Source organism: Carica papaya, chromosome 4, assembly GCF_054855325.1.
Source record: "Carica papaya isolate Zhongbai chromosome 4, ASM5485532v1, whole genome shotgun sequence".
Classification (NCBI taxonomy): Eukaryota; Viridiplantae; Streptophyta; class Magnoliopsida; order Brassicales; family Caricaceae; genus Carica; species Carica papaya.
Window position 1 is genome coordinate 23,498,382 of NC_142312.1, and position 13,235 is coordinate 23,511,616.

The 13,235-nt window shown below is 35.2% G+C and overlaps 3 protein-coding genes across 5 annotated transcripts; 2 read left to right on the forward strand and 1 right to left on the reverse strand.

The window, feature by feature from the left end:
* Window positions 1-1,351: 1,351 nt before the first annotated feature.
* On the forward strand, window positions 1,352-6,470 carry LOC110818304 (Survival protein SurE-like phosphatase/nucleotidase). Its single transcript, XM_022047123.2, has 10 exons — window positions 1,352-1,915; window positions 2,583-2,677; window positions 2,918-2,985; window positions 3,075-3,118; window positions 3,323-3,400; window positions 3,500-3,653; window positions 5,000-5,152; window positions 5,273-5,380; window positions 5,521-5,586; window positions 6,033-6,470. Exons 1-10 carry the CDS (start codon window positions 1,623-1,625, stop codon window positions 6,135-6,137), a joined length of 1,164 nt encoding a protein of 387 aa, XP_021902815.2. The 5' UTR covers window positions 1,352-1,622; the 3' UTR covers window positions 6,138-6,470.
* A 545-nt stretch (window positions 6,471-7,015) lies between these two features.
* LOC110818484 (Ribosomal protein L34) lies at window positions 7,016-10,111 on the forward strand. 2 transcript variants are annotated; one of them, XM_088218228.1, is made up of 3 exons: window positions 7,016-7,403; window positions 9,313-9,406; window positions 9,728-10,111. In XM_088218228.1, exons 1-3 carry the CDS (start codon window positions 7,136-7,138, stop codon window positions 9,846-9,848), a joined length of 483 nt encoding a protein of 160 aa, XP_088074354.1. In that variant the 5' UTR covers window positions 7,016-7,135; the 3' UTR covers window positions 9,849-10,111. The 2 variants fall into 2 exon arrangements, with proteins under 2 accessions (XP_088074354.1, XP_021903075.1); XM_022047383.2 differs by having other exon boundaries at window positions 7,019-7,403; window positions 9,776-10,111.
* Window positions 10,112-10,538: 427 nt separating this feature from the next.
* MYB26 (myb domain protein 26) lies at window positions 10,539-13,073 on the reverse strand. Of its 2 annotated transcripts, XM_088218227.1 has the most exons (4): window positions 12,688-13,073; window positions 12,318-12,447; window positions 11,336-12,145; window positions 10,539-10,686 (listed from the first exon to the last, which is right to left on the reverse strand). In XM_088218227.1, the coding sequence occupies exons 1-3, from the start codon at window positions 12,818-12,820 to the stop codon at window positions 11,341-11,343; spliced, it is 1,068 nt and encodes a 355-aa protein (XP_088074353.1). In that variant the 5' UTR covers window positions 12,821-13,073; the 3' UTR covers window positions 10,539-10,686; window positions 11,336-11,340. The 2 variants fall into 2 exon arrangements, with proteins under 2 accessions (XP_088074353.1, XP_021903049.1); XM_022047357.2 differs by lacking the exon at window positions 10,539-10,686 and having other exon boundaries at window positions 11,157-12,145.
* Window positions 13,074-13,235: the final 162 nt, after the last annotated feature.

A 13,235-nucleotide genomic window follows, 5' to 3' on the forward strand; every position in this document is an offset into this window, starting at 1 on the left:
CTCGGAGTTTGTTAGCTATGCCAATCTCCATTCGGCTAACTTGGTCTTGTAAAGGACCATGACCCGTTTCGAGGTTCTCAATACGTTCCTTATTAGATGCCATTTTAGTCAAGCTCTGATACCACTAATAGGTCCCAAGTCAGAGTTTCACACTCAAGTAAGGTTTTATATTTTAGGCGAGAAAAGACTAGAGAAAGTTTTGGATTTCTTAACTGCTTTATTGATGAATGTCGAGTCCTTTAAATAGGTATGAGTATAACTGACTGGATAATTTTAGATAAGAACAAAATATACAAGTAAATTAAAAAAGAATTTAAAAAACAAATGCTGGTGCTGAAATTCTGGAGTGGATAACAGTTCGTCCGTGATTTTTAGGTAGATTTCTTCCTCTGTTTGTTGCAGCCTGTGCGGAGCAGCTGGGTTGATAAGTTATCCAAGTATCCCAGATTCTGTTTGGCCTTCCTCAGTGATCTTCGGATCTTATCATACTCACTTATTTGCGTTTGATATATTTAGTTCTTCTTGAATCGTACGATTTAAATGCAAACTATATGAAATTCATACAGTAAAGAAAATATAAAATCTTGATTTCTATTCAGATCAACAAAAAACTCTTCTCATATACTTATGATCAATTTTGGCTTCGATTGGTGCATGTAGATAAAAAAACATGGAGTGTTTGAACAAATTCCTCAAAATTTAATAACCCAATTTTTTTTTTCTTTTTCGGTTTTAAAAGGTATCAAATATTTAAAAAGAAAGTTCGCTTGTTAATTAAACTTACTATGATTATTGTACAAATGAGTAAATTAATGTAACCAATTGCATTTATTTTCACAGGAGAAATGGACATTGCAAAATTGTTGACGCTTCATATCGTTTATTAAGGTTTGTAAAAATGAAAGTTAAAATCTTTTAGGAAGATACAAGTTCATCATTCTACATCTTTCTCTCTCTCTTCAATTGAATATTTTCATTGACTCGGTCTTCACTACATTCACCCCTTTTTTTTTTTCAAGTTTTTCTCTGGTTTTCTTTTCTGCTAGACTGAAAATAATAGATTGTTCATTGGAAAGAAATTAGGAATACTTAAAACACTTGTTTATAAATTTTCAATTAAATTAATCTGCAACATTCGAAAGAAAGTATTTATTGGGTTCCAATCAAAATAAACTGGACTAGCCTGAGATGGTTATATAAAAATAAATTGTAGGACCAGGAAACACCTGCATATGTTTCAACTTATCATGGTAACGTGGTGGGATGGTAATTAAGCTCAAATTATTATTTATTAAACCAAAAAAACTAATATTAATACCAAACCAAAATGTTGCTTATTTTATCTGTGTCATCACTGTTCCTTCTTCCCACTAATCAAGGCCAGTTGTATCTTCTTACGAGTAATCTCTCCCTGTCTAGAATAATCCCGTTGGACCCGGTCTATCCATTCCCTTTTCCAGTAATCTCTCTCTTTCGTTTCATTTTCATTTTTCGCTTTTTTTGTGCATATTTCCCCCTGTTTTTCTCTCTAGGGTTTTGATTCCTCCGCATAGACCCACATCTCTATCATCATCATCATCATCATCATCATATTCTCTCTTTCCTGTCTCTCTCCCTCTAGAATGACGACAACTTCCCTAAAGAGTAACATGTTGCCTCCAGGTCTGGTCTCTAACCTTCAAGAAGTGCTTCTCAACAGAAGGGGCAACGACGATGAAGGAGAAAGACAAGAATCCACGGAGCCATCTACTTCTGCTTCCGCTGATGTCACTGCTGCTTCCGACGAGACTGATACCTCTAAGCCCCTCCTTTTGGTCACCAACGCTGATGGGATTGAATCTCCTGGCCTTATCCGTCTTGTTGAGGCTTTGGAAAGTCAAGGCCTCTATAATGTCCATGTTTGCGCCCCTCAATCGTGGGTTTCCTTTCAATTGTTCTTCGCTCCTTGCTACTTGTTTCTCTAGATTCGTTATTTTTGTTTGATTTTATTTGTATATTTGCATTTTGGTACCTGAGCCATTTCCATTCCTTGGCTTCTTTTTATTTTGATTTTCAATTCTACTTGTTTACTTAACTGGATGCGTGGGCTTCTTTTTTCATTTTTTAAAAACATTAGTTTCCGTTCCATTTATCTGAATCCTTTATCATATGTTATTCTGGATTTACGTATGTATCTGGGCTTTTCTTAAAATTTTGATCTCATTGACTTTAGTAGTTTGTTCTTCTTGAGTTTTGGTATTTGGATGTATGGTTTTCTCTCAAAATTGATTCCCATCTATGCATTGCTTTTTTTTTTTTTAATCTGTAATTTCTTATTATTTGGTTTAATCCTTTATCATATGTTATTCTGGATTTACGTATGTATCTGGACTTTTCTTAAAATTTTGATCTCATTTACTTTAGTAGTTTGTTCTTCTTGAGTTTTGGTATTTGGATGTATGGTTTTCTCTCAAAATTGATTCCTATCTATGCATTGCTTATTATTTGGGTTTGATGTATAGGCACGGGATTCTTTCTAACATATAGTATCTACGTTATATTTTGGAGATATTATTTCAAATTTTTTGTTGATAATTTTTCAGGGATAAATCTGGTTCGGGTCATTCTGTCACTCTCCAAGAAACAATTGCTGTAAGTTCAGGTGAAATAAATGGCGTCACAGCTTATGAAGTGTCGGGTATGCCTATGCCTTTTTATGTCTGTTGATCATACTGCTGTTTGTCTCAAGTTGTTATGATTTGATGTTCTTTTGGGGAAAATCTTAGAAATATTGTTTGCTGTTTATTGCTATTGAATTTTTGAGGAGATTGCATTTTCATTGACTAAGTGGACGACAATTGTGTAAATTTGATTGCATTTTGCTTTTCACTTTTGGTTTTTGACAGTAGAAGCTTTGGCAATGATTTTTGTTGCTCAGGGACTCCTGCGGACTGTGTCTCCTTGGCATTATCTGGTGCCCTTTTCTCTGGGTCAAAGCCACTGCTGGTTGGTATTTATTTGAAGTTATTAATTGGATTATGCATAGATTTTTGTATGGTGTTTTTGTAAAATTTTGTGTATAATTTAATTTCCAGGTAATTAGTGGAATTAACCGGGGATCAAGCTGTGGCCATAACATGTAAGGCTTTTTCTTGTCATATTCCTGTATTTTAATTGATTTTTTTGGAGGGCTGCCTTTTATAAATTAATCTATGACTACAGCTTACCTCTTGATGATGCCAGTTGAAGCTGTAAAGACCTGTTGTTGCCTTTTTCCAGTTTTCAATAACCTTCTTTGCCTGTTACTTGGAGACATAGTTTTGATGAAATGAGATTCCAACAGGTTTCACTCAGGTGTTGTTGCTGGAGCTAGAGAGGCTTTAATTTGTGGATTACCATCTTTGTCTATATCACTGAACTGGTAAATTGAATATTGAATATTTTTGTGTTTTTGCATATAATTACAAGTTCTTAACATCTGGTCATAGCTGGTATTAATTTTTTGGCCGTTTCATGGTAGGAAGAAGGATGAAAGTAAGGAAGGTGATTTTAAGGATGCAGTTGCTGTATGTTTACCTTTAATACATGCAGCTATCAGAGACATTAACAAGGGAATTTTCCCCAAAAGTTGTTCTCTTGATGTGGAGATTCCAACATCTCCCTTGACAAATAAGGTTTGTATTTCCAATTTTTGCTGAGGACTTTCACTGCATGTTAATTGATGTTTTTGATGTTGTGAGATGCACACTGGCTTCAAGAAACTTTCATGTGGCATGTGATATCTGCTTCAAATTTAACTCCTCTGTATATTGTTATAAATATAAGCTTCTAATTGTAATATGTGGTTATCTTATCATGCATGGCTAAATTTCAGATGTCAAATGCTTAATTTTTTATGACATGGATCTCTTGTCTAGGCTTGGAGTCTAATGCTTCATTTTTCATTCAAGTCTCAGATAAAATTGTTCTGACATGATTTTTCTAACAAGATATGATTTATATATATATATATATCTTCAAGCACCTTTTGGACCTTGTGAGAAATGCCATGCTGTGGATTTTGTGTTTGAGGCATTTTGGGTTCTCGGATATTTTCTGTAAGGTTTTGTCTGGTGTCTTTTGTTTCATATCAACAATGGGAAGGTGTAATTGGTCCATTTCAATATTGCGTACACACGTTATTTGTATTTTTCCATGATAACTGGTAACTTTTCAGTTTTTCTCTATTCTGGTTAGATCTCTCTGTGTTGTGTGTGCGCGCGTGTTTATATGTATGTACTCATCTATATATACATAGTTTCTCTTCTACCTGCCTATTTTTATTTTGGAAGTTTTCTATTCCCTTATCTATGGTTGGAGCCTAAAGCTTCATTTTTTATTTGAAGTCTCAAACAAAACTATTCTCACATTTCTTTGACCAAAAGAAAAAAAAAAACAGTTCCCATATTGTTCTAACAAGATATGATTTTTATTGTGAATAACCTTTTGAACATAGTGAGATATGCTATGGTGTAGATTTTGTGCATGAGGCATTTAGGATTCTCTATAATTTTCCTGTTAAACTTTTTTGGTGTCTTTTGTTTCTTATCAACAATAACAATTGGAAAGGTCTAATTGATCCATTTCAATGTTGCTTATATGTTATTTGTATTTTTCCATGATAACCTGTAACTTTTCAGTTTTTATCCATTGGATTGTTTTGAGAGTAATTTTGGATACACCGTATGTATATTTTTTAACCCAGCTCTTTTGATTGTTTAACTGTATTACCTGATTTCTGTACTCTGCCTTGTACACACTTTTATTTTGTCTGGTTTCAAGAAAGTGCATGACTGGCTGTCCTATTTCAATTTTACTTCTCACATTTTTCTTGCTGCAGATTTATTGTTTTAAGAACATATCAGTTACAACTTAAAACAATTTCTTTGCTTTCTACTCCCTTGCAGAGTCCTATAGTGACATCTTAGTGTTTTTCTGGTTATGTAAATTTATTTAGTCTTCTTGATTCCATGTGCAACAGGGTTTTAAAGTAACCAAACAAAGTATGTGGAGATCCAGGCTGAACTGGCTTGCTGTTTCAACTAACCGGCACCCTTCTGCTGGACATTTCATGTCCAATCAACAAAGCCTCGGCATTCAGCTTGCGCAGCTGAGTCGAGATGCCTCTGCTGCTGTGAGTAACTTATGTTAAAATTTTTTGAAGAACGTATGTTTCTTATATTGCTTTGGATGAAGCTATCACAGAATATTATCTTTTTATATTCTTGGACTTAGATTTTAATGTTTCTACCAGGGTGCAGCTCGTCGTGTGACTACTCAGAGGAAGAATGTAGAAATTGAATCAGTGGGGGTTGCTGGAAAACCTGATAACAATCGTGTGAAAAAGTACTTCCGTCTGGAGGTAAAGGCTTTTATGTTCCATTAAATTGATTGCTTGTTCGAAAACTTTTTAGGGGCTTTCTGGTGATGGTAGGTGGTTGCTTCTAACTGCTCAACAATAAATTTTTGTCTATTGAGCATGCTATCTACATTTATCTGCAGTTTGTAGATAAGGAACAGGAAGATGTAGAGGAAGATTTGGATTTCCGGGCACTTGAAGATGGATTTGTAAGTTGAAGCACCATATTCCGTTTTCTTGAGTAATGGATGCCATCCAGTCATGTTGGATCTGATTAAGTTTATTCTGTTATATTCTGCATGTGGAAGGAGAAATATTTTACTTTGAAAATATGGTCATTGCTTATATGAGAGCCGATTACCTTTCAGAAACAATTTAAAAAGTAGAAAACAGAAACAATGGACTCATTACATTATAAATGTTGACATTCAGATAAACTAGTGATAAAACACATGGAACAAAGATATATGTAGATATGAGAAACTCGAGCCTGTTATCAAGACGTAATGTTGTAAATAGACAGTTAATTAACATGCTTGGAATGCTTAAAGGATGTAATTGTATCTTGTGGTTGAATTAGATTCAGTATCTCTCTCCCATGTATATTTTGTCAACTCTCAAACTTTTTTTGTGTTTAACCCATATGGAATCTTAGGTTGCCATAACTCCATTGTCACTTATTCCTCATGTTGAGTCGGACGTTCAAGGGGCAACGTCAGATTGGATCTCCAGTGCACTTGGTGGGGAGCAAGAAGCCTGAGGCTGGGCAACGTCAGAGCTCTTGTATGCAGTTGCATTAACCTAGTGAATCAATTGATTTGTGGTTTTTTCATCACTCTGTGGGTTTTGTGTCTAATCTGTTGTTGATTTTCATTTTATTAGTTCTTTTGGGAGGTTTATAATATTGGAAGCTTGGGTTGGGTTGGTTTGTTGTAGTTTGACAGGAAAGGTATAGGAAATGGCCGGGTCCCAAATTTGTATTGTATGGCTCTGTGCTTTTCCTTGGCATTCCTTTCTTGGTGCTGTACTGTATGTATGTATGTAGCTTTCTTTTTTACTTCACATTCTAAATAATACTTTGTTTGTTTGTTCATGTGGTTTGATTTAAGCCATTTTTGTTGGTTATCAGGACAGTCATTCAAAACAAAGCCTATATAATTTACATGTGGTGAAAACTGTCTGTTTCAAATTAATTGAATAAACAATGTTATTACACTGTTTGGATAATAAACACCAGTGAAAAAATTTGATTTTAAATATTTTTATTGAGTTTGTTTTATATATATATTAGTGAGGATTATAATGTACATGTGGTGAAAACTTAAAAGAGTTTTAATGAATAGGTAATTAATATGTTTTATTATGAGTTATACATTTTTGGGAAGAAAAGAAATATTAAACTTATATTTGGAATGATCAAAATTTATAGTTTAGAAGTAAAAATTAACATTTAAATGATACGATATTTTATAATGTATAAAATTTATTTGGTAAATTTAAAATATATTATTCTAACATTGCTTAAAAATTAAAATATTTTGACGCTCTCACAATTAAAATAAATACAAATTTATTAAATAAATTGCATCAATAAACCTCAGTTATTATAAAATAAATATTAACAATAGCCTTTTTAAATGAAATGGAAAACTTCGATAGGCTGCGCCGTCGTCCGAAGCCTCTCTCTCTCTCTCTCTCTCAGAAATACTCTCGCAGTGGGTTTAAACACAAAACCAGAACCCTTTGTTCTCCAAGAACATGGCGACCAAAACCCTAATCAAAGCAGGAGCTTCGTTGGTGAACCGGGTTTTCTCAAGCCCTATTCTTCGTGTCCAGACACCGAAATCGAATCAGCACGCAGTATCTCAAAGACTCCAGATTACTCAGCCGCTATTCCCTTCACTCTCCAAGCTCCAGCCTTCGCCCCATTTGCCCCAAAACGATGCCGATTCGCTTTCTAGGCTTTCCTCTGAAGGATTCCTCTACCCGTCTGGTCTCCCTTCTCTGCGATTTTTCTTGCCCGACGGTAATCCCTTTCTCGTCTCTTTGTATCTACTTATGTGATTCTATTCCTATGTACCCTATGGATGTATCGTCTACATTCTTATTCTTATATGTTCTGGATGTTTGTGGATTTTTGTTCCTACGTAGTATGTGTTAGTAAACTTATTTATGCAGACTTATGATTTTCATAATGCTCCGTTGGTCGATGCATGGTGCTTCTGTAGATTCTAACTTCTATTTGTTTGTCTACTAAACATATGATTTTAAGGGGGGTCAAGTTAAGATTTTGAGTTACGAGTTATATGTGTGCAATTTTAGATGTCTATATTTCTATGGCTTGTTGATAGATTCTTCAATTTATGCTCTAGTTTCTAAAATATGGCTGTAGATAAAGTAGTTCTCAGAAGACAAGTGATTCAGGTTTTGAAACTTAAATCTAGTTGCGTGAGAACCTGAAATATCTGAATTACCATTTCAAGAAGTTACTTAGTAAACTTGATTTCTTGTTGTTTGTTTCTAAGCCCTCATTGAAGTTAAGTGATAAATTGTATGACCTTTCCAAACTCTAAAAATCAAATCCTGCTTCCCCTAGTTTGTTGAACTGGATGTTCTGTTTATGATTAAAATCTTAGTTTATGTACCTACTCTTATGGTAAATAAATGTATTCTTGAATCCGGTTTTTTCCTGTCTAGTTAGAAGTTGTTCACAATGCAGAATTTAGTTGGTTCTTGGAGTTTACTCAACCTATACTGGCTTTAAATTCATCAACTAGATAATAATATTTGCTTCTAATAAGAATTTTTAGCGGTATTGGGGGGCTTGCTGTATGCTTATGCCTAATTTGAATGTTATATCTGATTTCAATTCTTCTAAGGGGTATAATTCTTACTTAAAGTGGTTTCACTAGATTCATTTTAACTTTAGGCAACGTGGCTTTTATGTTGGTTTTGGAAGGAACCAAAGCCCTCTAGCCTTTTTTCCCCCTCAAGAACAAACCAGTCCACATTCTATTTTGTGCAGTGCATGCTGGATGTCCAATTGCTTAATGGGTTTAAAGAGATTTTGAGGGCAAACCATGGCTCTCTATAAGCTATATCATCACCTGGCACTTTTTAACTCTGCTAACTGTCTTCTGAGTACTGATCTTTTTATTTTTGGCCTAGAACAGTTCCAACGAATATTTAACATAAAAAGTTCATTGTTTTATTTTTCTTTTTCAAACTCATTTTTCATTTGCTCCTTTTTTTTTAAGCATTTTGCATGCTGGGGCTCCTGTTAACAGCTTTTCTTTTCCAAACCTTCAATGAGCCTAAGGTTTTCAATTATGATATTAAATTTATCTGCAAATGAATGGTATTTCTTGTCATGTATGCATGAAAGAATGAATAAAATATTACTCTCATGAATTGGTCCAAATCAAATCTGGGAGGAAGGTAGGAAATTTTTATGGGCGCAAAAAAGAAAAGGAGTGTTTTAATTATATCACAAATTTGTATCTTTAATTTCCATGTTTCTAGTCGAACAATCTAAGTTAACAGTTACAAAATTGAAAAAAAAAAGTTGTTTTAGTTGATTATCTTATCAACTAATTTTTTAATACAAATGATCTTAATTGGCTGATGAATTTTGTTCTTTTAGTGGAAATTTATACATTTCATTAATTAGGTGACACATACACACCACTTATAACACAACCATCTAACATTTTTGGACTTAATAGGAAAAACAATGTAATTTAACTGAAGTCTGCAGTCATTCCCTATTTTTTCTCCAAAAGCTGTAGCAGGGGAGGCAGCTGCCCCTACTTGAGCTCTGTCCTTGTCCTCCAATGTTTGTGATTCTACTTAACATATATGGGAAGAAGTGTTTCATTATGAGGTTTGTTTTGTTTCTTGATTTCTGAATAACTAGTCTCTATTATGTTCTGCAGTAGACTCATCTAGTGAGCCGATGCTCTTATTTCCAAAAAGAACATACCAACCTAGCACAATCAGACGCAAGAGGACTCATGGATTCTTTGCGCGGTATGTCTTTCTAGATTAGTTATTCATTCCCTGATTATGAAGGTTTTCTCCCTGTAATTGATTGGACCACTTGGTAGTTTTGAGACATCATGAAGTTCCTTTACTGCTAAAATCTGAGGATAAAACTTAGTGCCGAGTGAAGTGCATATGTTGTATCAACTCCAAGTTTAATGTGAGGTTTTATTCGAACTTGTTACCCTATAGCTGACCAGATGACGTACTTTTTGACACTGTTATTATGTTACTTTAGTGACTAATCCTTGATTCTCTTTTCCCCTATTTGTGAGCACTTTTCTGGGTCTTCTGTTCACAAAATTGTAGAGTTCTGGAGACATGCTTGATTAACGTGTTTTCTCGCATATTGAGCAGCAAGGCAACCAAGGGAGGTCGCAGAGTTATTGCCCGAAGAATAGCAAAGGGTCGTTCAAGAATCTCAGCTTAGCTTCTGCATTCATTCATTGCATTGTTTTATAAGGAAGTTAGAAGCTGACTCACTCGAGTGATGGGTCAAATAGCAGCACCCCCAGTTTCTTTGTGGTGGTTGCGCCTATGCCCATAACACTCTGCAGGAAGTTTGAAACTGCTTGTTATTACTTGATGGTATTGAATTGATTTAAGTTGCATGTTGGAAAGTAACATCATTCATATGTGCTGTAGAATTTCGTGTTGCTCAAAATAACATGGAAACTTTTGTAGTTTCAGCAATTATCTGTTGTTGTCTTTTTGATAAAGAAGCTCTGGTAGTTTCCTTTTTGAAATAACACATGAAGCGCAATGAAGGCAAAGAAAGAAATGTGCGAATGGGGTAGATACACATCTGGTACTGGTGCAAAAACAAGCAAATCTGCTTGAAATTTCTCAAATCATTGTCAAAGGCTGCGGCAACTGGAATCCTGTCAGCATATTGATTTTGCAAGGTTATTATAGGGTGCAAGGATATGATTTTGCGAGACATGTTTTCTGACTTTCTGCCTTGGATCATTATAAAACATGAAACTTTTGTGTAAGATTGGACATGAAAGTCAGATTTCGGGCCAACAAATTAACGTTTGGTCTGGCCCAAGTGAATATTTTAATAGAGGGTTTTACTACTCTACCAGTTACCTGCATGGTTCTCACGTAGGAGCTGCCTGCTACGCTTCAATTTTTAAAATCTCCATTTCCATGGCACGCACACAACTTTTATATAATAGTATGCATTCAACTATACACGCACAGACACACACATATATATATGCCGCGAAGGATAAGGGGTCCGTCAAAGCATAACTGTCATTGAGCTGCAGTAAATAAATTGAAATATTAATCACATACAATCAACATTAAGAATGTGTATTATTTGATGGATAGATAAATAATTAACTAATGCAAACATGACAATGTAATTCATGTTGCAACTTGAGTTTCCTGAGTTTATATATATAAAATAACATATGGTACTTTTAAGTAAACACATATATCATTCTATGCAATTATTGGTGAATGATAATGCCCAAGTTTCCTAAAAGTTGACCATATGTATGTAGACGTAGTGTACTTATGTAGCAATTAATTTGTCAATGTTGTATTGGTGACCCCACCAATAGATACATTGATTTGAGAAAGAGAGAGTTATTTTTCAAATTACGTTCAAATATATATATATATATATATATATATGTATATATAGATACATAGTACTCTTCAGTCCTCGGTAGAGAAAAACCTTAATTGATATACAAATTATACGCAGGTAATAATGAGAAACATGTGAAGAAAGAAGCCTGCACTAGTAATTACGGAGTGCCATCAGCTACTATATATTACTCACTATTCAAGACCTTCATTTTTCAAGTAATAAATGTAGAGACTACGCGTTACTACTACTCTATGACTGTTAAATTGGAATCCCCATTTCCACTGAACCATATATAGTAAACTACATCATACCATGTCTAGGGGTCCCAAGTGGTTGAGCCAACATTAGGGTTTGCAGCATATTGATTGATTGACAATGGCGATAAGGAAGATGATGAAGATGATGGCATGATCATTGTCTCATGAAAGTACTCCACTTGATTCGTTTGTGGCACGTGCGGGTAAGGCCCAGATGGGAAACATAACAGTCTAGCCATTACTGGGTCAAGAACCTCCAGTGAAGCAGATGAAGAAGATGGCATGTTGCTGCACAAGTTATTATTATCTGTATTCGCTTCAAGGATATTCTTGCAAAGCTTGGGCACGATGAGTGCATTCTCGTGATAAGGTGGCAGTGAGATTCTTGACATGTCTATAAGCTTGACATAATCATTGCTGAAGCTTTGATTTTCTTGAGTAGAGCTGATTGGATTTTCAGGTAGGTAATATGGGAATGTCCATGTAGAGTGATCAATGGAAGATGAATTGGAAAGTATATGATGATGATGGACCAAATTTTCCTCATTGACATTAATGGAAGTAGACCTGAAATGATCTGGATGACCAAAGTTTTGTAACAATACTGGTGGTTGTGGTGGTGGTGAGGGGAGGTAGAGTTGATCTTGCTGATGAGGTGTAGAGAGTATCAAATTAGGGTTTCCATTGAGAGAGAAGAAAGGCTGTTGATGATGATGATGATCATGATGCATATGGTCATTGAAATTGGGTAAACCAGAGACATGATGATCATGAGACATTAGCTTCTTCTTTATGCTTGAGTTCCAAAAATTCTTCACCTCATTGTCTGTTCTTCCTGGAAGATGCTTAGCTATCTGAGCCCATCTACAGCACCCATGAATTAATATTATAGAATTAACCACCGCCATCATTATAGCCAACTTATGAATCATAATCATTGATTATAGCCAACTTATTTGACTATAGCTAGAAAAGTACTCATAAAGATCAATTAAGCGTGATTAAAATTGTTGTATTAATTTGGGGAAGTAGGTACCTGTTGCCAAGAACGCTATGGAGTTCAATGATAAGAGCAGCTTCTTGGGGAGAGAAGCTCCCACGTTTGAGGTCAGGCCTCAGATAATTAATCCATCTTAACCTGCAGCTCTTCCCACATCTCTGCAGCCCTGCAGCAACAGCATAAAAAAATCAGACACAAGCTCAGAAGGAAGGGGAATTAAAATCAAATCAAAAATATCTGTTTCTTTGAAAAGATGATCTCAGGAAGACATATACATAAATACATATATATATATATATATATAGAGAGAGAGAGAGAGAGAGGGAGAGAAGATGAGGTTTTGCAAGGGAAGAATACACACACAAACACATGTATATTTTAGTTTTGATTAGAGCATGAAATGAACCTGCAAGTTTTGGAACAGAACTCCAGCATCCATGGCCATAGGTTGAAATGTAGTTAATGAGCTTCTCATCTTCCTCCGGTGACCATAAACCTCTCTTCACCTTCTGTTTGTTGCAGCAGGAGTGATGTCCCATCTTTCTTTGTCTCTCAAGAAAACCAGTCTTGCAGCCTATTATTCCAAGCAAGATCAGTACTGGGAATATTAATTTTTGAAGGAAAACACCTCAAGATAATAGATCAAAAGAGAGAGTGAGTGATTCTCACTTTTGAAAAACAGAAAAAGGGGAAATTAATGAGTGAAACTGAGAGTGGAGTGAAATTAAATTTAATGAGAAGAAAGGTGGCCCCAACCAGTTAGGGTTTGTGGGCAAAATGCTAAAAGCTGCAGTTTCATCCTGTAAGAGATGTATGGCTTATAATGGGATTCTTCTTTCTTCACTCACCCCTTCTGTGGGGGCTACCTTTGTCCACGTGGCACACATGCACCCCTGTGGGTCCCATTCCCTGGTCCCACTTTACACTTATCCAATCACATTTCCCCTTTCATCT

Excerpts from the sequence above, each read along its gene's own strand:
- LOC110818304 (XM_022047123.2), top strand. The coding sequence starts at position 1,623 with ATGACGACAACTTCCCTAAAGAGTAACATGTTGCCTCCAGGTCTGGTC. Across the intron at positions 2,678-2,917 it reads CACAGCTTATGAAGTGTCGG|GGACTCCTGCGGACTGTGTC; the intron begins GTATGCCTATGC and ends TTTGTTGCTCAG. Across the intron at positions 3,401-3,499 it reads TTGTCTATATCACTGAACTG|GAAGAAGGATGAAAGTAAGG; the intron begins GTAAATTGAATA and ends GTTTCATGGTAG.
- LOC110818484 (XM_088218228.1), top strand. The coding sequence starts at position 7,136 with ATGGCGACCAAAACCCTAATCAAAGCAGGAGCTTCGTTGGTGAACCGG. Across the intron at positions 7,404-9,312 it reads GCGATTTTTCTTGCCCGACG|TAGACTCATCTAGTGAGCCG; the intron begins GTAATCCCTTTC and ends TATGTTCTGCAG. Across the intron at positions 9,407-9,727 it reads ACTCATGGATTCTTTGCGCG|AGTTCTGGAGACATGCTTGA; the intron begins GTATGTCTTTCT and ends ACAAAATTGTAG.
- MYB26 (XM_088218227.1), bottom strand. The coding sequence starts at position 12,820 with ATGGGACATCACTCCTGCTGCAACAAACAGAAGGTGAAGAGAGGTTTA. Across the intron at positions 12,448-12,687 it reads TTCTGTTCCAAAACTTGCAG|GGCTGCAGAGATGTGGGAAG; the intron begins GTTCATTTCATG and ends CTGTTGCTGCAG. Across the intron at positions 12,146-12,317 it reads CATAGCGTTCTTGGCAACAG|ATGGGCTCAGATAGCTAAGC; the intron begins GTACCTACTTCC and ends TGGGTGCTGTAG.